Source organism: Muscardinus avellanarius, assembly GCF_963383645.1.
Source record: "Muscardinus avellanarius genome assembly, chromosome: 2".
Classification (NCBI taxonomy): Eukaryota; Metazoa; Chordata; class Mammalia; order Rodentia; family Gliridae; genus Muscardinus; species Muscardinus avellanarius.
The window spans coordinates 191,443,262-191,467,107 of record NC_137787.1 but is presented as its reverse complement, the minus strand read 5'-3'; the positions used below and the strand labels follow the sequence as shown (position 1 = coordinate 191,467,107).

Sequence of the window (23,846 nt, the reverse complement as noted above, 5' to 3'; positions counted from 1 at the left end):
GGTTGCAGGAGGATGAGGGGAGCTGGAGGAGAGGCCACAGGGCTGTGTGCACGCGCATCACGGTCACTGTGACACGCCATGACAACAGACTCACTGCGCCAAGGAAAGTATATTTTTTTTAAAAAAGTGGCCGGTTGGGAGGCTGAGACAAGAGGATCGCACGGGTTCGAAGCCAGCCTCAGCTACTTAGTGAGGCTCTCAGCAACCTAGTGAGACCCTGTTTCCAAATAAAATAAATAAATAAAAAAGGTGTGGGAGGATAGCCCGGAGGTAGAAAGCCTCTGGGTTCCACGCTAGTACCACCAAAAAAATAAAAAATAAAAAAAAGTGGCCGGGAGTATAGCTCAGAGGTAAAATGCTCCTGAGTTCATTCCCCAAAAGCAATAAAGTAAAATTAGCAATGTGCTTTGTGGAAGCTATCTGGTAGGAATTTGCTTCACTTGTATTTTTGATGAATCCCAGCTTTTCGCATACCCATATGTACCTCTTTGGGCAAAGCAAAGTTTTTTTGAACTAGAAGTATCCTTTGCTCTGAGAAGGGGCCGAGGCCCATCTGCTGGATTTGTTGTGAGGGCAAAATGAACTAAGATACCTAACATGGTCTAGCACATAGTAGGTACTCAGGAATGTGAGCTTCCCTGGGCTAGTGTTAGTCTGAGAGTCATTGAAAAGGCAGGAAGAGCCGGGCGTGGTGGGCACGCTTGTCATCCCAGCGTTCGGGAGGCTGAGACTGGAGGATCGTGGTTCACGGACAGCCTCAGCTACTTAGGGAGGCCCTCTGCAACTCAGTGAGACCCGGTTTCAATATAAAGAATAAAAAATAGGGTAGGGGATATAGCTCGGAGGTCAAATTCCCCTGGGTTTTATCCCCAGACCCGCAAAAAAAAAAAAAAGAAAAAGAAAAAGAAAAAAAAAATGAAAAGACAGGAAGGGGGTTCTCTTAGCCCAAAACGAGGAGAGACAGTAGGTGAGAAGACTTCTTTGTTCATATGGATTGTTTTGGTTAAGTAATGATGTTTCCCTTACACCATCCAAATTGGAGCTGCTAAGGATGCTTAAACGTAATCCTCCTGGAGGACTAGTGAGCTCTCTGGAATTCTGTCTCATCTTCACAACACATATTGAGGGGAAAGCGGTGGTTTCTGGAAAAATCATGCCAGTAAAATGAAGAGTTGAAGCCGGGTGTGGTGGCCCACCATGTACACTTGTAATCCCAGTACTTGAGAGACTGAGACAGGCAGATCCCAGGTTCACAGCCAGCATCAAGAACTTACTGAGACTCTATTTCAAAATAAAATAGGGCTGGAGTATAGCTCAGAGGTAGAATGCTCCTGGGTTCAATCCCCAGAACCATCAAAAAAAACAAAGAAGGGTTGACATCTTGCTGTGACCGTGAGGTGAAGAATTGTAAAGGAAAGATGCTGATTCCTTTTCTGTTCTATTCTGGGATTAAAACATCTGATCCATGTTGTATAGTAAGAGACTTAGACAAAATGAACTACTTGAAGCTTTTATCTTTAATGTGACTTGCTGAGCAATATTTCTATTTCATGCTACTAAAAATAAATTGCCTGTAATTTAATTTTATAAATGTTAAATAGATTTGTTTTATTTTTACTTTTCTGTGTGAAGAGCAGTAATTATCCCCTTCTATTTATATAGTTCTGCACCACGAGGAACTCAGGTCTCTGTCAAAGGCTCTATAATTAATCTCCATTATCCTCCTGCTCTGGTTTTTAGAGACAGAGAGTATTGTTTTCTTAATTTTTTCCAAATGGGAGAAATGGAGGTATAGGAAGGTTAAGCCGACATTTAGGTTAGTAATTTGGGTGCCCTAATGCACAGGTAACTCTAGTAAGTAAAGGGGTAGGATTTATGATATCTGAACTCCACATCTGCCCAGTGCCTGATTTTATAAAACACAGGATGTGCACCGGTCAGCATGCACACAGCCACTGGGGGGAGCGTGCGTGTGTCTCTCTCTTTTCAGAACTGGGATGGAACCCAGGGGCATTCTACTTCCAAACTACACCCTCAGCCCTGTTTTTTAGTGTTTATTTTGAAACTGTCTCACTAAGTTGCAGAGGGCCTCACTAAGTTCCTGAGGCTGGCCGCGAACCTGCCATCCTCCTTTCTCAGCCTCCCAAGTACTGAGATTACAAGTGTGCACCACCACGCCCAGCGAGTTTCTTCTTTTGACTTGAGATATACATAAGAGATTTCACCTTCAAAACAGACTCACTGAAGCTGGGCATCGTAGTGCATGTTTGTAAAGCCAGTACTTGGGAGGCTGAGACAGGAGGATGGCGCAAGTTCAAAGCCAGCCTCAGCTACTGAGGCTCTCAGTAGCTTAATGAGACCTGTTTCCAAAAATAAAATAGGTCTGGGAGTATATCCTGGAGGTAGAAAACCCCTCAGTTCCATTCTCAGTAACCAAAAAAAAAAAAAAAAAAAAAAAAAACCAGACCCACTGATGGTAGTCTTTTTCTAAGAACTTTATTCAGTGATACCATTCAGTGTAAACAAGTTGAAGGGTGGTTTTGTTCTTAAACTTCCCACTCTAATTTTAAGTGTCATTAAACTCTTGCCTATTTTTTATTTTTAATTTCAGGGAAGAGCTCTCATTTAGGGGATTGCTGCTTCTCTTCCATTCCATCACAGGGGATACATTTCCTCTACTGCTTTTACTTGACATTGTGTTATATAAGAAATCTTTCCCGGGCTCCAGTGCAGGCCCAGACTTACAAACTTATACTCAGCATCGCCATGTGGGTAGCACCAGTCCCTAGCCCGCATTTGAATTACCCACAATGCCTTGCATATGGTAGGCACTTCATATTAGTTATTTAATTAGTTATTTAATTGGGTCACATGGAAAGAGGAGAGGAGGTTCTAAATGTCTTATTTGCAGCTATTTAGTTTTTTGTCTTTTTTTTTTTTTTTCTGTATTGGGATAGAACCCAGGGCATTCTAACTCCGAGCTATATCCCCAGTCTTATTTTTTATTCTTTATTTTGAAACAGTGTCTCACTGAGTTGCCATGGGCCTTGCTAGGTAGCTAAGGCTATCTGCGAACCAAGATCCTCCTGTTTCGGCCTCCCAAATGCTGGGATTATAAGCGTGCACCACCACGGCCACTGCAGACACTTAGCTTTTAAGGCTTAAGCTTAAAAACTTTAAGAATAAGTCACACTTAGTAGCAATTCTATGATACAGTTGTGAATTCTTGTAACAGTGACCAGGATCACATACCACCAGAAGGCACTCCTTTCCACAAGGAGTGACCCCAGATAGTTATAGGATTTTTATTGTGTGTAAGACATTTTAAATTTAGAATCCAGTGTTGGTAGAATAGTTGAAACAAGCAATTTTCATGCTGGTATTAAAAACACCTTTCATCGACGGGTGTGGAGGCGCACACTTGTAATTTCAGTACTTGGGAGGCTGAGATGGACGATCGCAGGTTGGTGGCCAGCCTCAGCTACTAGTCAGGCTCTCAGCAACTTAGTGAGACCCTGTTTCAAAATAAAAAGAATAAAAAATAGGGCTGGGGTGTAGCTCAGAGGTGGAATGCCCCTGGGTTCAATTCCCAATAACTACCAAAAAAAAGCAGCTTTCATTACTGGTGATTTCGCTTTGCACGCACACGTCCTCCTACTGAGCTGCGTGTTGTTATCAGGTTTCAGTCTCGGCTCATTGGATCAGTGTAGGAAGCACAAAGGCTACAGGGAAAGTTGAATGAACAGGTTTTCATTCACATACCCTGGAAACAAAAATCACTCATCCCCTGAATACTATTTCCAGTAGCTTGGGTTTTCACATGGGTGTGCTGTTTCATAATCTGTAGTTTTTGTGATTTTTTTTTTATTCACAAAATTCTCAACCACCCCTTTCCCCCATAATCCATAGGGTAAAAGCTGTTGCCAGTTGTTAAATGTGGACTGCCTTCCAGGGCTGAATCAGATGTGTAACTCGTTCCATTTAAATAATTACAGTCTTGATTTCCCAGAGTGCCCCTTCCTCTCCCTTGGTCTTCTGGCCTGGCGTTCAGAGCATCTAACAGAGCACCGTCCATACTGCAGAGGGCAGTTGAACTCCTCGTCTGAGCTTTGATGGAGAAAATGGGATCTGTCCAGAACAAAGGACGGCGGCAGCAGGTTGGGGGCGGGAGAGGCGGGAGTCGCGCTGAAGGCTGAGTGGAGGCTGTGTTTGTGCTGTCCCTCACAGCTTACCTTCTCTGGCCCCAGGTTGTTTTGTGCAGGAGGGAATGAAGCCACACTTCCAGGCTGGGGAGAGAGGGGGCCCAAAAGCTAGCCATTGATAGAAGGCTTCTCAGGCAACAGCAGTAACTGCCTCTAGGCTATAATTTAAGAATGAAAATAGCTGTGAGGGGACAGTTCTGTGATCCAGGAAGTCTGTACTCTGTGGTGTGCAGAAGTACCCGGGTGTACTCCTGGGATTCTTCAGCTGTGGCTCCTTCCATCAGGTGAGAGTGAAACGGGGGTTTCTTGAGAGGAAACCCTGGCGAGTTCTTGTCTACGGAGAGCGAAGAATGACACCCGCAGACCTCAGGAAGGGGAGTAAAAGGTTTATTGGAAATAGCAGGGAATGGGACAAGGGTGGCTGAACACCCCCAAAGGGGCTGGAACTCTGGGTCCAGCAGCTGCCTTCAGGACAATACTTGAGAGTAGCCCAAGCCGAACTGCCTTCAGGTGCAGGCTGCTTTCTTCCGGAGTCCACACGATCTGCCAGAAGGGAATAGAGAGAAGTGGCTGAACACCCCATAGGGGCGGTCGGAACTCCGGGGTCCAGTAGCTGTCTTCAGGGTCACTACCCGAGTGTCGCCCGAGCCAAGTGCCCATCAGTTGCAAACTACTTTCTCCCAGAGTCCACGCGATCTGCCAGAAAAGAGGTACAGGTCACCCTTAGGGGTCTGGTCAGCCTTGATGTCCAGCAGAGGCCTTCAGGTCACTACTCGAGAGTCGCCCGAGCCACATGCCCTCAGATGCACTCTGCCTTCTCTCAGGGCCAACACGACCTTCGAGAGAGAAAACAGCTCCCCAAAAGGGGAGGGGGTCCCGAGCGGGAAAGTCCCCGCTTTACCATCTGACTGGCCGATTCCTGACCGCTTGCAAGTTCGTTTGTGGTTAGGGTGGCTTTTGGGACTCCAAGGAGAATTTGCATAGGGCATTTGCAAGTCCTTTGAAGGGTCTCCTTTCAGGAATGCCAGACTTGCTTGGTGGGTTTGTTGATTAGAAAAGTCAGGATGGCTTTGTGAAGCTCTGGCCTTCTTATCTCCTGAGCCTTTGGAATTTCAGGCATTTGTTGCCCCTCAGGAAACTCAGGAAATTAACTTTTTCTACCAAGGCCTTTTCCCTATCTGCCTATTTCCTTTCTATCTCCTCAAGAGGAACCCACATGTCACTGCTTTTCAGTTGACACCGTGAAAGGAATCAGGATTGCTCCCAGGCGCTCAGAGAACGTCACGCTGCCCCACACACAGCCTTCCACAAGTACAGTGTGCTTGAGGAAGTGCAGTGACTGTAGGTTAGTTAAGACTGTATTTTCAGAGGCTGTTGGAAGCAGTGTTCAGATATGATTCCTTGAGTGCGTGTAAACCATTGCTGTATTTCAAGATTTGTTAATTTGCTGGGTGTCCTAAAGAATTGAAGTTTCTGTTTTTACAGTTCTGCAGACTGGAAGTCTGAGATCAAGGCGTGGGCAGGTTGGTTTCTTCTCAGGCTCCTCTCCTTGGTGTAAGATGGCATCTTTTACCCCGTGTGACCTTCCCTGTATGTGCACCCTGGTCTTTCTCTGTGTCCAAACTCCCTCCTGTTATAAGGACACCAGATTTGGCTGAAGCCCTCCCACGTGGCCTCGTCTTACCTAAGTTCCCTCTTTAAAGACATTGTGAGGTTTGGGGGCTTCAACATACAAATGGGGGGCCGCTGGGTGTTATATCCATAACATAGCAAGGCAGTGGTTTAAGAAGAAAAGCGGATGGTGTGGATGGGGATCTAGACCTTCCTGGGGCAGCCAGCCCGTCTTCGCCCTGTACCTGATAAACTGGTGTCTTGTAGTGAGAAGAAGCACGGGCTTAGGGGCCTGCATTCAAACCCAGTGTCGCAGTCATAGATAAGATGTTGAACACCACAGACGCAGCTTATCAGCCCAGAAGGGAGAGCGGTCCTGTGAGCTGATAGCTACTGTGGAGGAAGAGACCACGCGTCCCAGTGCCACACATCTATCTGGGTGGCTCTCTGCATGTACCAGCTGATGGCGAGACGTTGTCACCAGTCACCCTGAATCCTCATGACAGAGTGGATATCTCAGGTCCACCCTCTTGGTTCCCTCCACTTCATTTGGAGGAGGTGGAGAAAGGGGTTTTCTGGGATCTCCTCTGGCTCTCTGGAGCAGCTCGTAGAGGAGCACAGATCCCACCCCTCTAGACTCCACCTCTCAGCAGCGCTACCTCCCGGTGCCTGCACGTTAGGAGTCAGCATTTCAACTAAATGAATTGAATGTGGGGGAGACAAGCATTTCTCCTGTAACAGGTGTAGAGCAAAAGGCCAACTGTGCCACCCGAGGAAGCTGTCACACGAGAGGGCTGCCTTGGACGGAGTGGGCAGGTAGACTCACTGTTTCTTCCTGTCAACGTCCACAGGCGATTGACTGACCGTGACCTCAGCTCTGAAGGGCTGTGTGAGGGGAGGGGAGTTTGAGGTTCAGTAATAAAAACGGCCTACCTTTAGGATTTCCTGTTTTCTGAGTTCTTTAGCTAATTTTACGTCTTCCAAGCACATCTCTTTCTTCTAGTTCTTTCTTACAGGGTGGGGGGATTAAAAGACAAGCAAGTGCCAAGTGGTGTGGCGCACGCTTGTAATCCCAGTACTTGGGAGGCTGAGACAGGAGGATCACAGGTTCGCAGCCAGCCTCGGCTACTTAGCGAGGCCCTCCACAACTTAGTTAGACCCTGTTTTAAAATAAAGAATAAAAAATAGGGCTGGAGACTTAGCTCAGAGGTAGAATGCCCCTGGGTTCAATCTCCAAAATGACCCCCCCCCAAAAAAAAAGAAAAGCCCCTGGCCTTCCCGCTGTAGGGTTTTAGCAAAAATTCTGGTGGGTGTCTGTTTATCTGTTTGGTTTTAAGCCCTTTCCCTCTTGCCTTCAGTTAGATGGTGTGATAGGCGCCCAGGCTCTGAACAAAGGAGCCTCTGTGCTGACGGCCAAATCGTCATCTGTATTTTCAGGTTCACTACAACATTGGCAAGAACCTGGCTGACAAAGGCAACCAAACAGCGGCCATCCGATACTACAGAGAAGCAGTAAGGTACCAGGAACGCGTCTTGCGGAAGAAGTAGCGCGTCCATGCATGCTGCCTTCGCCTGCTCGGATTCCACACCTGCCCCGCTAAGACCCCAACTTCGAGACGTCTTCGCCAATTCCTGAGAGTTTGGGAACACCACTGAATAGTAACAGTCGGCTTGGTTTCTCTCCCAACTTCCAGATTAAATCCCAAGTATGTCCATGCCATGAATAACCTTGGAAATATCTTAAAAGAAAGGAATGAGCTGCAGGAAGCCGAAGAGCTGCTGTCTTTGGCTGTGCGGATACAGTAAGCATTGTTCTAGAGTTAAGGCAGGGACAGCGCCAGCCTTCCAACAGCTAAGCCTTTTTTTTTTTTTTTTTTTTTTTTTTTTTCTTAAAAAATGCTTTCAGGCCAGACTTTGCCGCAGCGTGGATGAACTTGGGCATCGTGCAAAACAGCCTGAAACGGTTCGAGGCCGCAGAACAGAGTTACCGGACAGCAATTAAACACAGAAGGAAATACCCAGACTGCTACTACAACCTCGGCCGTCTGGTAAGGTCAGGTTGCCCCAGGCCTGCAGGAGACACTGGATATTCCCTTAATTAAAATAAAAGGGCAGTCGTGATACCTGTGCAGCCCTTCCTACTTTATAAAGTTCTTTGACATGTATTTATCTCACTTGAAGGGAACTATATGATTTCCTTATGGGTAATACTGAAGCTGTAAATAGCAAGCAGTCCAACTTGAATTAGTCACTGTGTGGGGGAGCACTGGGAGTGAACCCAAGGGTATCCTACCTCCAAGATACACCTCCAACCCCTATTTTACTTTTTTTTTTTTTTTTTTTTTTTTTTTTTTTGCAGGTCTGGGGATGAAACCCCAGGGGCATTCAACTTCCAAGATACACCCCTGCCCTTTTTTTTTTCTTTATTTTGAAGCCAAATCTCACTGAGTTGCAGAGGGCCTCACTAAGTAGCTAAATCTGCCCATGAATCGCAATCCTCTGGTCTCAGCCTCCCAAATGCTGGGATTACAAGCGTGTGCCACTACACCCAGCTACTTTTTTCTTTTGAAATAGAGTCTTGCTAGGTGATAGGAGTCTCACTACTTGCCGACGCTGTCCTCGAACCTGCGATCCTCCCTGTCTCAGCCTCCCAAGTACTAGGATTATAGATGTGCACCAACACGTGGGCCTAGAAATAGTTATGTTTGAAAGACCACAAAAGCAATAGGTTAAACTAAAGAGTAAATTGAAATTTTTTAAATCTCTTGTTCTTCGGGCACAGTGCGCACGCTTGTAATCCCAGCATTTGGCAGGCTGAGACAGGAGAATCACGGTTCACAGACAGCCTCAGCTACTTAGTGAGGCCCTTTGCATCTCAGTGAGACCCTGTTTCAAAATAATAAAAAATAGAGCTAGGGGTGTAGCTCGGAAGTAGAATGCCCCTGGGTTCCATCCCCAGACCCGCAAAAAAAAAAAAAAAATCTCTTTTTCTCTTGAAAACAGTATTCCAATGGGTAATGTCCTGATAAATATCTGTTTATCTGTTTTTAAAACACTAACTGATGCTGAGCTTTTAAAAAAAGAAATAGCATGATCTTTGTCCTCCTTCCTAAAGGGAGTAGATTCCTTCATCTGGAAGGTGCATGCTCCCCAAAAGAGACAGCTCAGCTTGGAAGTCAAGGCATTGATTTGAAAGGTAATACCTGAAATAAATAGGGAACTGTTCCATAATAGCTTTGTAGTTTTGGTTGTTGACAGGATATTTATGAAGATCTGATTGCTCTCTATTTTATTGACAAAGAAAGTGAGACATACAAATAGTTACTGTGCTAGAGAGAGAGAGAGAGAGAGAATGTGTGTGTGTGTGTGTGTGTGTGTGTGTGTGTACACAGGGGGATGAGGCCTCTGCTAGGCAAGCTCTCTACCACCAGGCAGCATCTCCAGCTCTTTATTTTATTTTATTATTTTGAGACAGGGTCTCCCTGAGTTGCTGAGGCTTGGCCTGAAACTTGTAATTTCCTTGCAACATTTCAGCCTGGCAATATCCTTTAGAGGAATGACTGTCTTCTTCTTTCAATTAATCTTTAATTTGATCTTAAGAAACCAAATATATATTCCAGCTATATTTAAATTTATTACATGAAATTGTTAAGGAGAAAACTTTGGGTTCATGTGAGCCAAGCTGCAATATATGCATAGGGATGTGGTTTTAAAAAAGAACTTTATATATAATTTTTCAGATTTTACCCAGCTTAGCCTCACAAGTAGAATAGCAATCTGGTGTTCTAAAGAAATGTCTGTTTATCTTCATTTTAAATGCCTGAGCTTCTTTATTTTATGGAGGCCTTGTGTTATCCAAACCCAAAACTATTAGCCATCCACCCATTTTGGATTTATGGAATCAAAAGCTCCATAGAATACTCATACTTTCAACTAAGTGAATGATGTGTGCATGTATGCCTCTACCATCTTGTACCGCCTTAAGATGAATGACTAAAATGCACCAATAAACAGATTTTTAAAAAATTCATACTTTCAAAATAGAAATAGCCAGGTGTGGTGGTGCAAACCTATGATCCCAGTACTTGGGAGGCTGAGACAGGAGGATTACAAGGTTTGAAGACAGCGTTAGCAAGTAGTAAGACTCTCATCAGCCTAACAAGACCCTGTTTCAAAATAAAAATTAACTAGGGCTGAGAATGTAGCTTGGAGATAGAATGCCCCTGAATTCAGTCCCCCCAATGCCAAAAAACAAAAGTAAACCCCTGGGCGATTCCAGTACCTTGTCTCTAGCCCTGCATCTGGGGAGCATCGCTGTCTGAGCTTGGACCTGAAGATCACATCAAAGCAGAAAGGGCCTGTTTGGAGAAAGCAACTCAGAAAACATGAGCTGCTGCTTTAGATTTATTAGAGGCCGGCTGTGGTGGTACAGGCTTGGAATCCCAGTACTTGGGAGGCTGAGACAAGAGAATCACAGGTTCAAAATCAGCCTCGGCAACTTAGAGACTCAGCAATGTATCAAGATCCTGTAAGACAAAAAGGGCTTAGGTGAATCTCAGAGGTAGACTGCCGTATGAGTTCAATCCCTGGCACCAACAACAAAAAAAAAAAAAACTGTATTGGAAAACCATACTTCCATTTTTACCATGATGTGAATGTCGTTGGTCTTAACATCTTTGTTTCTGACCTGGGGGTTGGCCATGATTTTGTGAGAGGTAAAGATATGATGAATGGAGGAAAAGAGATAGCAGAACACATGGCAGGTGGGCAAGTGATGCGATTTTGTAAATTTTAAGGTGAAGTGGCATGGGTATTCTTATTTGAGAAATACAAAATATGTATCCAGTATGAGGTACCATCAGAAGACACCATCTCTGTGCACCCAGTCCAGTATAGAAAAGATGAATTCATTCTTCCTGGGCACAGACAGAATATGGCAGTGCCGTGACTAGTCCCACGGAGCAGCAGGAGGCTTGAACAAGGAGGACTGGTAAACAGCATGCGCTCCTCCTTGTCCCACCTCCGCCTTCTCTGAAACCACTCAGCTTTGCATGCTTTTCTGTTTTTCTCTTTTATATGACTTTTTTTCTCCCCGCGGTACGGTACTGGGGGTGGAACTTAGGGGCATCGTACTTCCGAGATACACCCTCAGCCTATTATTTAGTCATTTTATGTTTGAAACAGGGTCTCACTGAGTTGCAGAAGGCCTCGATAAGTAGCTGAGGCTGTCCGCAAACCGCCATCCTCCAGTCTCAGCCTCCTGAATGCTAGGGTTACAAGCATACGCCGCCACGCCCGGCTTTTCCATGACTTTATTATCTAGTTCCATCCTTTGCTGCTAAGACAGCTTCCTTTTGTGAAAGCAGAAGACTGGAGAACAGCTAAAGCAATTCTAACGATAACGTGTTGGGGGTGGGAAGCAGTAAAACCTTGTTAACGATTTCAGTTGGAACCAAAAAGCTTGTAACACACTGAGCAGGATCGAACTCCCAAAGTTAATGAAGCGAGCCAGGGAGGATGGAGGCGGGGAGCCGGTGAGCGCCCTGAATATGTGCACACAGGAGCTTCTGTCTCCTGTCCCATGAACCTAGTGCTTGGGCGACCTGTTGGACTCGCTGTCCCTGTGACTCGCTCCTTCCTTTTCTCTGATGGCGGCAGCTCTTCTCTCAGGTCTCTGCTTACAGAGCCAGGGTAGCAGCCTGCACCCGGGTACTAGCCGTCTGCCTACAGCCTCCTACTTTAAAGTCTGACTTCACGGCCTCCGAGCTACCTGTCACTGCAATTCCTAGGGGTTTGGAAAATAGGAAATGTACGTGAAATGAGCCTCTGTAAGTTCTATGCAAGCCAGGAGCTCAGAATTTAAGAGACCGGCTTTTGTCACAGGCACTCGCCCTGGGATCCGTGACACTTTCACTTAGCAGATTGAGACCTTGGTATTGTTTACAAAAGATGCTACCCTGAAATGGTGTTCCTGCTCGCTTAAGGCTTTTCTGTCCTTTGTGGTTTAATTATCCCGCTTCAGCCTGCTTGACAGCTTAAAAGCATTAAAAGCTTAATCTTTAACAGCTCAACCAACCCATTTATGTGTTGGCAAATAAGGAGAACTTAATAACTTCAAGGTGTCTGTTTCCAAAGCCACGTTTTTATAGCAGGAAATGAAAATTTGTTTTGGTTTTTGGACCCCGATAAGAATGGAATGTATGCAGTTCTCTTGTGGGATAGGAAATTAGGAAGAGCTGGATTATTTGGGACAGATTGTTGAGCCTGAAGAGTTTGAGTAGTAGTGGCTGGAGGTACTGCTGAAGACAGGTCACTGCAGGAGCTGATTGTATCACTCGGGATGCATTCAGGGGAAAAAAGAAAGTATGCAAAGTATTTTAAATAGAGAAAGTTTAATAGGGGAATTGGTTAGGCAGTTGTTGGAAAGCCGGAAGTCATGCAGATTATTAATAAAGAAAAATAAATGCCTTAGATTTGGAGGAACACCAGAGGAAGGGGTTCTACCAGAACTGGAGGGCTGGAAAGGCATCAAGAACTGCTGTACTTTAAGAGGTACTAAAGGAAGGACCACTGCTTCCAGCCCCAGGACTGTGGATGGAGGGGATGTGGCTTCTTCATGCACAGCTGAGAAGGAAAAAGATGGGGGTAGGGGATAGTTACTGCTCCTCTCTCCCCTACAGTTGATGCTGTGACACCTATTGGTAGAAATTTAGCAAGGAACTAGGTGGCAAAGGCGCCTGGGCAATGTAGTTTGCAGGCTTCCAGCCCCAATATCCCAGAGCAGAGTATAGAAGGATGTGCAGAGGACCATTAGGTGAATAACATGGACACTACCCATCCACTTTGTCCTGGGTTGTTCTTATTAAATTGCCTTTGTTTCCCTTCAAGTGATCATTTGTGTATAAGAAGAGTAGAGGTGGAGGCACACTGGAATTCTGTTACCTGATTCAACTTCTTGTTATATTCAATAAATAGTAATAATAGCAATCAAAGTAATAGTAGTAAGAATTTGAAAAATATAGCCAGGTATGGTAGTGCATACCTGTAATTCCTGTACCGGGCTGGCTGAGACAGGGGGATCACAGATTTGAGGACAGCCTCAGTAACATAGAGAAACTCTCTGCAGCCTAGCAAGACCCTGTGTCAGAACAAAAGAATAAAAAGGTCTGAATACAATCCCAAGTACCACTGTGTTGCCGGGCATGGTGACACACGCTTGTAATCCCCGCACTTGGGAGGCGGAGACAGGAGGGTTGCGCAGATTCGAAGCCAGCCTCGCTGGCTTAAGAGACCCTGTTTCCAGCCTGGCGTGGTGGCGCACGCTTGTAATCCCCGCGCTTGGGAGGCGGAGACAGGAGGATCGCGCAGGTTCGAAGCCAGCCGTGCGCGCTGGCTTAGGAGACCCTGTTTCCAAATAAAAAAGTATAAAAAATAGGTCTGAGAGTGTAGCCCGGAGGTAGAAGGGCTTCCAGGAACCCCAGTACCACCAAAAAAAAAAAAAAAAACCAAATTTAAAAAGTATAAAAAAACAGGTCTGGGAGTATAGCCCAGAGTTAGAAAGGTTTCCAGGAACCCCAGTACCACCCCCCCCAAAAAAAAGCAAGTACTACTGTGTGTGTGTGTGTGTGTGTGTGTGTGTGTGTGTGTGTGTGTAATTGATTGTCTCAGGCATGTTAGAATGTCACCATGAATTTTGTCCAGGTGACTCAGATATATATCACTTGGAGAGAAGTGACTTGAAAAATCACTGGGACATCCAATAAAGAGCGATAGTTAAATGTTACTACAAGTTAGCATCCCCAATTATTTTAATTTTTTGAACTTTTTATATCATCTTCTAATGATTTTAAAGGATAAAATATTGTAACCTGACTTTCTGAGTCTCATGGGAAACTCTGACATCTTGAGCAAATGGATATTTGTAAATATTCCCATGTTTGCCAGTACGTTTTTCTTGCATAATATGCCACCTCTTTGCTGGGGGTCACGGGGCAAGTCAAAATGTTTCTGTTGTCCGATTGACGGGAAGGAAAGAAATAGCCTTAAACCTTAGTAAAGTGTTACCAGTTGTACTTTCTGCAAAGCTAAAAGGATCAAGTACATTCTGATAAAATGTCATTTGAACCGAGTCCTGGAAGGCCAGAGGTTTACCTGCTAAAGATTTCATCATTTCTCCTCTCTAGGCTTCAATAATTTATACAAACTGAGAGCGAGGCGCTTTGTATTGCTATGGATGTCAAACAGAATTGCCTCTCCAAAGAAGAGGCAAAATTGCCTTTCCAAAGAAAGTCACAGATAATTCTGTCCTTCCTTAAAGGGAACAGACAAGTCCGAATCACCAAGGAGTCTCACAGGACCTTAGGAGGCTTCTTGATGGAGTTTATAAAGGGTGTCTGGTAGACTCATAGTTTTACATTGGGGTTAGGTTAGACAGGAAGGGCTTTCTAGACCTTTTTTTGGTGTGTGTGTGTGTGTGTGTGTGTGTGTGTGTGTGTGTTTTACTGGGGATGGTACCCAGGTGCATTCTAACTCCAGCTACATCCGCAGCCCTATTTTTTATTCTTAATTTTGAAAAAAGGTCTCCCTGAGTTGCAAAGGGCCTCACTAAGTAGCTGAGGCTGTGCATGAACCATGATCCTCCTGTTTCAGTCTTCCAAATGCTGGGATTACAAGTGTGCACCACCACACCGGCTTCCTAGACGATTCTTCACACCGTGAACTGAACACATACAGCTCTTAATCAAGTAAAATACTCGCTGGCTGTTCTAAATCAAGTAAAATACTCGCTGGCTATTCTAAATTAATACTTTATCGAAGATGTACTGGCTCCATAGGTTCCTTCTAGAAAGAGGATAATGAGCAGTCTCTTTCAGTATTTCAGTAGCCTGCAATGTTACTGGAAACCTAAAACCACCAAATAATAGGCTTGTCTTTAAGACGTCTTGAGCTCAGGACCTAGACCTCCTGGTTCTAATTCCAGGTCTTCCATTTCTACATGTGTGACTTTGGGTGAGTTATCAATTCCCCTGTTGCCTTCTCCGCCTCTTCTGTAAAGCAGGAATGATGACAGTAATATCTACTTAATTGGGATTGTTTTGAAAAGTAAACAGGTTGATACAAAACAATTAGAAGCTCCATAAGTAAAGGCTAAGTTGGTTTTGGGTCTGTTTTTGTGGGATTTTGTTTTGCTTGGGCTAATTAGCAGTATTGTAGGAAGCAGGCAGAAAAATAAATGAAATGTTGATTTTCTTTTTTTTTTTTTTGGTTTGTTTTTTTTTTTTTTTTTGGTCTTTGTCTTCAGTATGCAGATCTGAACCGCCATGTGGATGCGCTGAACGCGTGGAGAAATGCTACCATGCTCAAGCCAGAACACAGCCTGGCCTGGAACAACATGATCATCCTCCTCGACAATACAGGTGAGGAGGGAGAATTAGAGAAGTCAGAGGGGACTGTCCACAGGGCAGTCCTGGCCAGTAGTTGGGAAGTAGGTGTTAGCACACCACCTCTGCACCCCACGTTTAAAAATAAAAATAGGAGCTGGGCCTACTGGCACATGCTTGTAATCTCAGTACTTGGAACTCCTGAAACAGGAGGATCACATGTTCACAGCAGCCTCAGCAACTTAGTGAGATTCTGTTTCCAAATAATAAAATAAAAAGGGCTGGGGATGTAGAGCAGAGGTAGAATGCCCCTGAGTTCAAGCCCCAGTACCACAAAAATTAAATAAATAAATAAATAAATGGATGAATGTGGTTTAATGACCAAAGTGCCTATTCTAATAAAAAATGGAATTTCCCTTGACCTGTTGAAGTATGAATGTTGGGTAAATGATTTATGGACAGCTGGGTTGAGTCATGTGTTTGACCCTATCTAGTTTATTCTGACACCTGTTACCTGGCCACACCATCATTGATGCTGGAGGCACCAGACAGGACATGGGCAAGACAGGCCTCTGGGATTATGGGATGGAAGCAGCAGGTCTCTGCTCAAGTTCATGGATTGTACAGACTGGAGACACCCTCCAGTCTGCACCGGGAGCCGTGGATTCTTATTTGAGGCATCAGGCTAATGACTTGATGAGCTCTGATCTCTTAGCCCATGGCAGAGTAGATTCAGCAACTGAGGAATATTCGACCACCCTCGTTTTAGAAATCTAACCCTCCTGTGAGAAATTGTGGTATTAGCTAGGCATGGTGGCACATGCCTGTATTCCCAGTACTTGGAAGACCAAGAAAGGGGGATCACAGGTTCACAGCCGGCCTCAGCTACTTAGTGAGGCCCTCTGCAATTTAGTGAGACCTTGTTTTAAAATAAAGAATAAAGAAACAGGAGTGAGGGTATAGCTTGGTGGTAGAATGCCTCTGGTTTTAATCCTGAGTATTGCAAAAAAAAAAAAAAAACTAAAATAAATTGTGGTATTAGCCAAGCATGGTGGTACATGCCTGTAATCCCAGCAATTGTGAGGCTAAGACAGAAGGATCACCGTTTTGAGGCCAACCTTAGCAACTTCTCGAGACCTTCAGCAACTTAGTGTGTGACCCTGTTTTAGAATAAAAAGGATTGGGGATGTAGTTTTGAGGCAGAATGCCCCTAGGTTCATAGACAGAAATCGTGCTATTAACTTAGCTGTCTTTAAAGCCAGCAAGCCATCCGAACAGTGTGGGGAAACAAGAGACACGTGCTTCGAAGGAAATACAGAAAGTATGCTTCCACGTGAGAAGCTTGCCAAAATTCAAGTGTCACTGTGATACTCTTTTTTTCGCAGACTTGTTTTCTCTGGTTTGGGTATAACTGGTAGTTGGAGGAAAATGAAAACTGGGTTTTATGTGGCTTTTCAGAATTAAGTCCAAAGCTCTTTGTATATTATGTCAGAATTGTGCTCTGAGTAGAGGCCCTTACCACTCATGGTTGTGTGTTTGAGTGTCTCTGTGTGTGTGCACGTGCACGTGCACACACACACATTTTGTACATCCTAAGGTTTTCACATAATGATTAGGAATCATACGATTCCTAATCATTACGTATAATGCATGTTAGCCCTGCTAATTATAGAAACAAAAACACAAGTACAGTGTTCACACGGTTTCTACTTTTCCTTTTCTTTCTCTCCCAGGTAATTTAGCCCAAGCTGAAGCAGTTGGAAGAGAGGCCCTGGAATTAATACCTAATGATCACTCTCTTACGTTCTCCTTGGCAAACGTGCTGGGCAAATCCCAGAAATACAAGGTGTGTAAACCGCGGGCCGGGATTTCTTGTGGTTAATGGTAGCAGCTGACAGAAGCTGCCCATGTTCCTTCTGCCCAGCCCAACTGAGGATTAGGGCAGACCCGTGGCAGCGTGTGCAGGGCGGGACAGGCGGTTTGTGTCCTGGAAAAGTGGCCCAAGAGATGAATGCACAAGGTCAAGCCTATGTCCTGTCTCATCAGGACTCAGTGTTATCCACACAGGAAGGGGAAGAAAAGAAAGGCAGTGCAGAGGCTGTGACCAGGAAGAGGTGCTGATGCTGGCCTCCTGTGCGGAGGACCAATCAGCACAGTGACACAGCCTCCCAAGACGAGGGGCCCAGCCTTGCAGGAAGGGGCCTGACACCATCCCAAGAGGCCTGAGCCTGGGTTCTCCTTGTGGGTGCTTTTCTGCACAGGAGAGTTGGCAGCCATGAAGGCCATGTGCTGGTCCTTCCTGCTACCCAGGTCTCTCCCGCCTTTGAGTTATGTGGGTCATAAGCAAGGGCCAAGAGGTTGCCAATCAGCGGAAATCACAGATACTTAATCTAATCAGGCATGGTGGAGCACACCTGTAATCCTGATACTTGGGAGACTGAGACAGGAGGATCACAGGCAGCGATGTAGTGAGGCTCTCAGCACTACTTAGCAAGACCCTGTCTCAACAAAACAATAAAAAGAGAGCTGGGAGTATAGCTCAGAGAAAGAATGCCCATGTGTTCAGTTCCCCAATACGACACACACATGCTCACGCACACGTGCGTGCGCGCGCGCGCGCGCGCACACACACACACACACACACACACACACACTTAATTTTGCTCTACTTGATATTCCAAGATTGGTGATGAATAGGCTGGACCTACTTCCCTGTATATTAAGGGGACTTGAGATCCTCTCTCTTTTTGGAGGGCCACTAAGGACTGTACCCTGAGATGTTCTACCTCTGAGCTATACCCCTGGCCTTTTGTGCTTTGAAGTAGGGTCTCACCAAATTGCTAAGGCTAGCCTTGAATCTACGATTCTCCTGTGTCAACCTCTGAGTACTGAGATTATAGGAGTGTGCTATCACACTAGGCCTTAAGATTCTTTATATCAGTGATATCTCAAACTCGAATTTTGTTTATCAGAATCACTGTGGAGTTTATGAAAGTATGAGGGATGGTCTCTATGGGTTGGGTAAGGCCAGCGGATGAGCATTTCTTGCTCTCTCTCTTTCTCTCTCCTGTCACTGTCTCTGCTGGGGATGGAACGGAGGTCCTCATACATGATAGGCACACACTCTACCACTGAGCCAGACTTTTTTTTTTTAATTTATTTTTATTGGTGCATTGTAATCATACATCACATTGGAATACAAGACTTGAGAGGATATACAAGCACACATCATCCAATTAGCCCTCATCCAGCCCCCATCCCATTCCCTCCTCCTCCCTCGATCCCATGCTTGTTTGGTGATTAACTTTGATATATATGTTTATGTACCTCCTGCTTTTTAAAGAGGCTCCATCCTCCCCTATTCCATACCCTCTGATTGGTCACCTTAATTGCTTCACTATAGGGTTCTTTCTATAGCTTGACCACTTCCTGTTGCCCCTTTCCTCCTAGTTATTGCTGATTAGGGGAAGCATCTGGTTTTAATTTTCTGCGATATTTCTCTGTGCATGCCGCGTTGCAAGTACCGATCCCACTCTTGACTGCCCCAGTTGTAGCCTGGCTACCCGGTAGACTGATCCAGACCTCGCTGGCTCAAGTGGCGACCTTGCCTCATGGGAGGCCCCAATTCTGGTCTCGCTGGCCCCGGCACCGGCCTAACCCCTCAGCAGGCTCTGATCCTGGCCTCGGAGGCCCCAACACCAGCCTTGCCTCACGGCAGGCTCTGATGCTAGCTGAAGGCCCCGGCATCAGCCTAAACCCTCGGCAGGCTCTGATCCAGGCCTCAGAGGCCTCAGTAGCGGCCTTGCTTCACGGAAGACTCCGATGCCGGCCGCTGGCCCCGGCACTGGCCTAACCCCTCGGCAGGCTCCGATCCCGGCCTCGCTGGCCCCAGCACCGGCCTAACCCCTCGGCGGGCTCTGATACCGGCCTCAGAGGCCCCGGCACCGGCCTTGCCTCGCGGCAGGCTCCAATGTATGCTGCTGGTCCTGGCACCAGCATAACCCGACGGCAGGCTCTGATTCTGGCCTCAGAGGCCCCAACACCGGCCTTGCCTCACGGCAGGCTTCGATGTCGGCCTCGCTAGCTCCAGCACCGGCCTAACCCCTCAGCAGGCTCTGATCCCGGCCTCGGAGGCCTCAATAGCGGCTTTGCCTCATGGAAGGCTCTGATGCCGGCCGCTGGCCTCGGCACCGGAGGCCCCAGCACCGGCCTTGCCTCACGGCAGGCTCCAATCCCAGCCATGCTGGCCCCGGCACCGGCCTGATCCCTCGGCAGGCTCCGATCCCGGCCTCAGAGGCCTCAATAGCGGCCTTGCCTCACGGAAGGCTCTGATGCCGGCCGTTGGCCCCGGCACCGGCCTAACCCCTCAGCAGGCTCCGATCCCGGCCTCGGAGGCTCCAGCACCGGTCTTGCCTCACGACAGGCTCCAATCCCAGCTTTGCTGTGTCCATCGCCATGAGCCAGACTTTCTAACTAGCATCATCGGTACCTAATACGCATGATCCAGGGAATGCTCTTTCAGAAGTAGTTTCTAGTCCTTTTGAAGGACAAGTCGTTTTATTTCTGAATCAGGGGCTATATGTTAATGGATCACTCTGAGGCCACGGACAAAACCCAAAGCCTAACGATAGTGATTAATTAATATTCACCCAGTGTTTGTTACTTCTCTTTTTCTATTGATTTGGTGTCACTACTAGTATAATTTTCTATAAGAATAAGACATCTTGTGTATTTCTCTCGGTTTTTGAATGTACATTTTTAGCATTTCTGGACTTTGCTTGAGAGATGGCTTTCTGAGAGGCTAGTTTTCTTTTATGAGTCTACTTGAGGAAGCAGGGGAGGTTTATGGGCTTTTTCCAAATTACCCCTCCTCGTATTGTCAGCCTAGGGTGGGCCAAGAGTCCCAGTTTTTCTTCATCAACTCAGCTACAGCGATTCTTCAAGATGCAGCCTGTATGATTATTGTATTGATTTTCCTATCATCCTGCAATCTATAAACTGGAATTTCTATTAAAGGGACGAAGCCAGGGTTCATTCAGCTTGCAACTCACATCATCCTTTTTATCCCAGATAAAGTAGAAAATAGCCCATTAAGCGGAACGGAGAAATGAATTTCCTGTTTCCCTATACATTTTTCATCCTGATTGTCAGGGCCAGGGTGTTGAGCCTTAAATAAGGAAATAAAACATGAAATCTGAGATGAGGTGCTCAGTCGAGCCCCAGCTCAGTTACCCAAGGGGGAAGCATGATATGGCCCTGTCCTCAGCATCCCACGTCATGAGACAGGAACATGCACAATGTGTGTTCCACAAGTTCAGCTTTATTGATCATAAAGCAAAAGGGGTACTCGCCGTACAGCATTCAAGTGTCTGGCAGACTTTGGTCATTCAGGGAGTCAAAGCATATTATATTAGTTACATACAAATTTAAGTTCAACGTCACGCAGTCACTCCCAAAGTCTAAATCAAAAGTCCAGTGTGCAAAGCAGGAGAGTTCACCGTGGTCTGGTCTTCCTTGCCAGGCCACTCGGGACCAGCGACTCTCTGGTCTCCGGAACTTCTAGTCTGAGAGGCAGCTGGAGGGGCTCGTGTCTCCCTCAGGGACAGGGCCGTTGGTGCTGGGCGACCATGGTCAATTCAGGTGTGCCCCTTCGAGTGACTGGACCGCTGGCCTGGCTCACGTGTTGCTGGCCTCGGTCCTTAAAGGTTTTTTTCTGTACTCATGGCCAAATGGTTTACCTTTCTTCTGATTGGATAGTGGGTGGCGCTGGTTGCTTTCTTTCTTCTAATTGGTCCCTTGCACTTACATAATATTTGCCTGCAACAATCCTCTAGTCTTCTCTCCCATAATATTTGTTTACTTTAACATTTGTTTACAACAATCCTATACCGTTCTAGCTCACAGTATTCGTTTACAACTTTAATGTTGGTTCCGACTGTGCTATGCTATTCCTCAGCACACTGTCACTCAGGCTTTCTGCGATTCAGACTTTGTCAGTCGTGAAAGGCTCCTGCCAACCCTGATGTCAGCCACTGAGCCTGTGTGTCATGTGTTGTTTTTTTTTTTAATTAAGGATTTAGAATTATATTTATTTATTTATTTATTTATTTATTTATTTATTTGTTTGTGGTACTGGGGTTCCTGGAAATCCTTCTCCCTCCAGGCTACACTCCCAGACCTATTTTTATTTGGAAACAGGGTCTCTTAAGCCAGCGAGGCTGGCCTCGAACCTGCGCGATCCTCCTATATCCGCCTCCCAAGCGCGGGGATTATAAGCGTGTGCCACCACGCCTGGCAAGGATTTAGAATTTTAAATAACTGTGCAGGGTTTTCTCTTGTGCTGCAAAAATGATCCCTGCTGTTGGTGGCCGTGTGTGCCTGGGTCCTAGGTGGATGCTTGCAGGCCCCACCTCAGCCTGGGGTCATTCTGCTGGACAGGCTCTGCTCTCCTACCACCTCTGCATTGGGGTTCTCTGTTGTATTTACTTAACATCCTCAGGGCCTGGAGGGAGCCTGCGCTGAGAGCTCGGCCTTCAGTCCTGTTGTCCCTGTCTTGCTGCCCAGCACGCTGTGGGCATCAGTGGAAAAGTGACCAGCTGCATCTGTCACTGGACTCTGAAACATACTGGCTTCTGCAGCCAGATTTGAGGCTTCTCTTCGCAGAGCATGGCGACTCACTAAGCCCTGTGTCTCCCGGCACCGCCTCGCGCAGCCTGTCCCCTCCGGAAGTCACCACACTGCCCCGGCCTCAGTCTCTTCACCAGTAAAACAGTGACCTGCCTCTCTCCTGACAGGGTGATTGGGGAAAATGCACAAGAACATATTTAAATGGTAGTTTTAGTTTGACAATCATATTAAATGGTAGATAGATACATATACATACATATATAATAGTTTTAGTTTGGTGTGTGTGTGTGTGTGTGTGTGTGTGTGTGTGTGTGTGGTGTACTGGGGATTGAACACAGGAGGATTCTACCTCCAAGCTACACGCCAGCCCTATTTTTTTCCTATTTATTTGGAAACAGGGTCTCACTAGGTTGAGAGTTTCACTACTTGCTGAGGCTGTCCTCAAACCTGAGATCTTCCTATCTCAGCCTCCCAAGTACTGGGGTTACAGGCATGCACTACCAAACTTGGCTAGTTTGATAATTATTAAATGAATTACTAAGGAATATTTAGACCTATTAGTTTTTTGGATGCTTTTCTGTTTTGTTTTTTTTTTTTGTTTTTTTTTTTTGTTTTTTTTTGTCTTGGGTGGTACTTGGGATTGAACTCAGGGGCATTCTGCCTCTCTGAACCCCTAGTTCTTTTTTTTTTTTTTTTTTTTTTATTTATTTATTTTGGAAACAGGATCGCACTAAGGCGCTAAGGGCTAAGTTGCTGAGGCTGGCCTTGAACCTGTGATCCTCCAAGGATCACAGCCTCCAAGTATTAGGATTACAGGCATGCATTCACCTTTCATACCTGGCTTATCTTTATGAACATGTTATTTTTCTTTCTGCTGATGAAAAATATCCTTTATTTTAAATGTGAGTTTGTTGGCTGACATAAATCAGCTTATTGTCTGGGTCTTGGAGCATTCAGACCCCTCTCTCCACGGATCCCTTTATAAGCAGCTCACTGCTTTCCCAAACAGCGCCCTTAAAACCTGATTTAATAGATGATCGTTTCATGGGCTTTGAACACCCGCAGAAATTTGATGTTCAGAAGAGGCCACCAGGCCACCCCTCCTCCCAGGCACAGGTGCAGCCCAGGTCGGCTGAGGCCTATTCTCAGGCGCCACACGCTTACCTGAGGGGACGTATTAAGCCCTCGGTTGCCTCCTCCCACACCTGCTCCTCAGATGCCCCTAAGCCATGTGCCATCCAGTTCCCATCTCCAGCTCAGACCGCGACCCCTGTGACCTCGCCTGTTATCCCGTTATGCTCTCCGGCTGTTCTTCCTCTGGCCCGTTCTTTCTTCCCAGGCTCCTTGTCCCTGTGCAGAGCTCAAACTCTTGCCAGGAGCAGCCCTCCCTACGGAAGTGTGAACCCCAAGCCCTTCCCTGCCCAAGGCGCCACTGTCCTCCAACCTCACTGCCATCAGCCTGAGCACTGGTTTCTCCCTTTTTTGGGCATTTTAGCCTTAGATGAAGGAATAAAGGAATGAATTCGAATCCCCTGGGAAATTTTTTTTTGCAAAAGTATTGGGGATAGAACCCAAGGGCATTCTACCTCCGAGCTATACCCCAGCCCTATTTTTTAGTCTTTATATTGAACAGGGTCTCACTGAGTTGCAAAGGGCCTCACTAAGTAGATGAGGCCATCTGTGAACCGCGATCTTCCTTTCTCAGTCTCCCAAATGCTGGGATTACAAGCGTGCACCACCACGCCCGGCTTCCTAGGAGATTCTAACCTGCTTTTTATCTCAGTGAACACTTCCATGCCTGCAAGGAGGAGAGCATTTTTAGGTACATTTTAGTTGCCTTTGTCTTCTTTTCTCAAGTTTCAGGTTTTAAGTGGAAATACTTGAAATCATCAGAAACAACAGTTACTTAGAAACCACCATAGAACTGCATGATCCATTTGCTTTGGGGAACTTCTGTTTTTGTTGTTTGTAGTTTACCTGGGATCATGGGCTCCTTGGAAAGCATTTCAGCTAAAAATCTCACACT

The 23,846-nt window shown here is 46.0% G+C and overlaps 1 protein-coding gene across 3 annotated transcripts in view; it reads left to right on the top strand.

Annotated features, from left to right (window-relative positions):
• Nucleotides 1-23,846, top strand: part of TMTC4 (transmembrane O-mannosyltransferase targeting cadherins 4) — a gene marked incomplete at both ends in the record, with an annotated part of 62,922 nt that overhangs the window by 36,169 nt on the left and 2,907 nt on the right. For all 3 annotated transcript variants that reach the window (XM_080688902.1, XM_080688901.1, XM_080688900.1), the window contains 5 exons: nucleotides 7,251-7,330; nucleotides 7,508-7,615; nucleotides 7,720-7,861; nucleotides 15,115-15,229; nucleotides 16,927-17,039. In XM_080688902.1, the coding sequence (XP_080545028.1) occupies nucleotides 7,251-7,330; nucleotides 7,508-7,615; nucleotides 7,720-7,861; nucleotides 15,115-15,229; nucleotides 16,927-17,039 (558 nt within the window). The remainder of the gene's footprint in view (nucleotides 1-7,250; nucleotides 7,331-7,507; nucleotides 7,616-7,719; nucleotides 7,862-15,114; nucleotides 15,230-16,926; nucleotides 17,040-23,846) is intronic.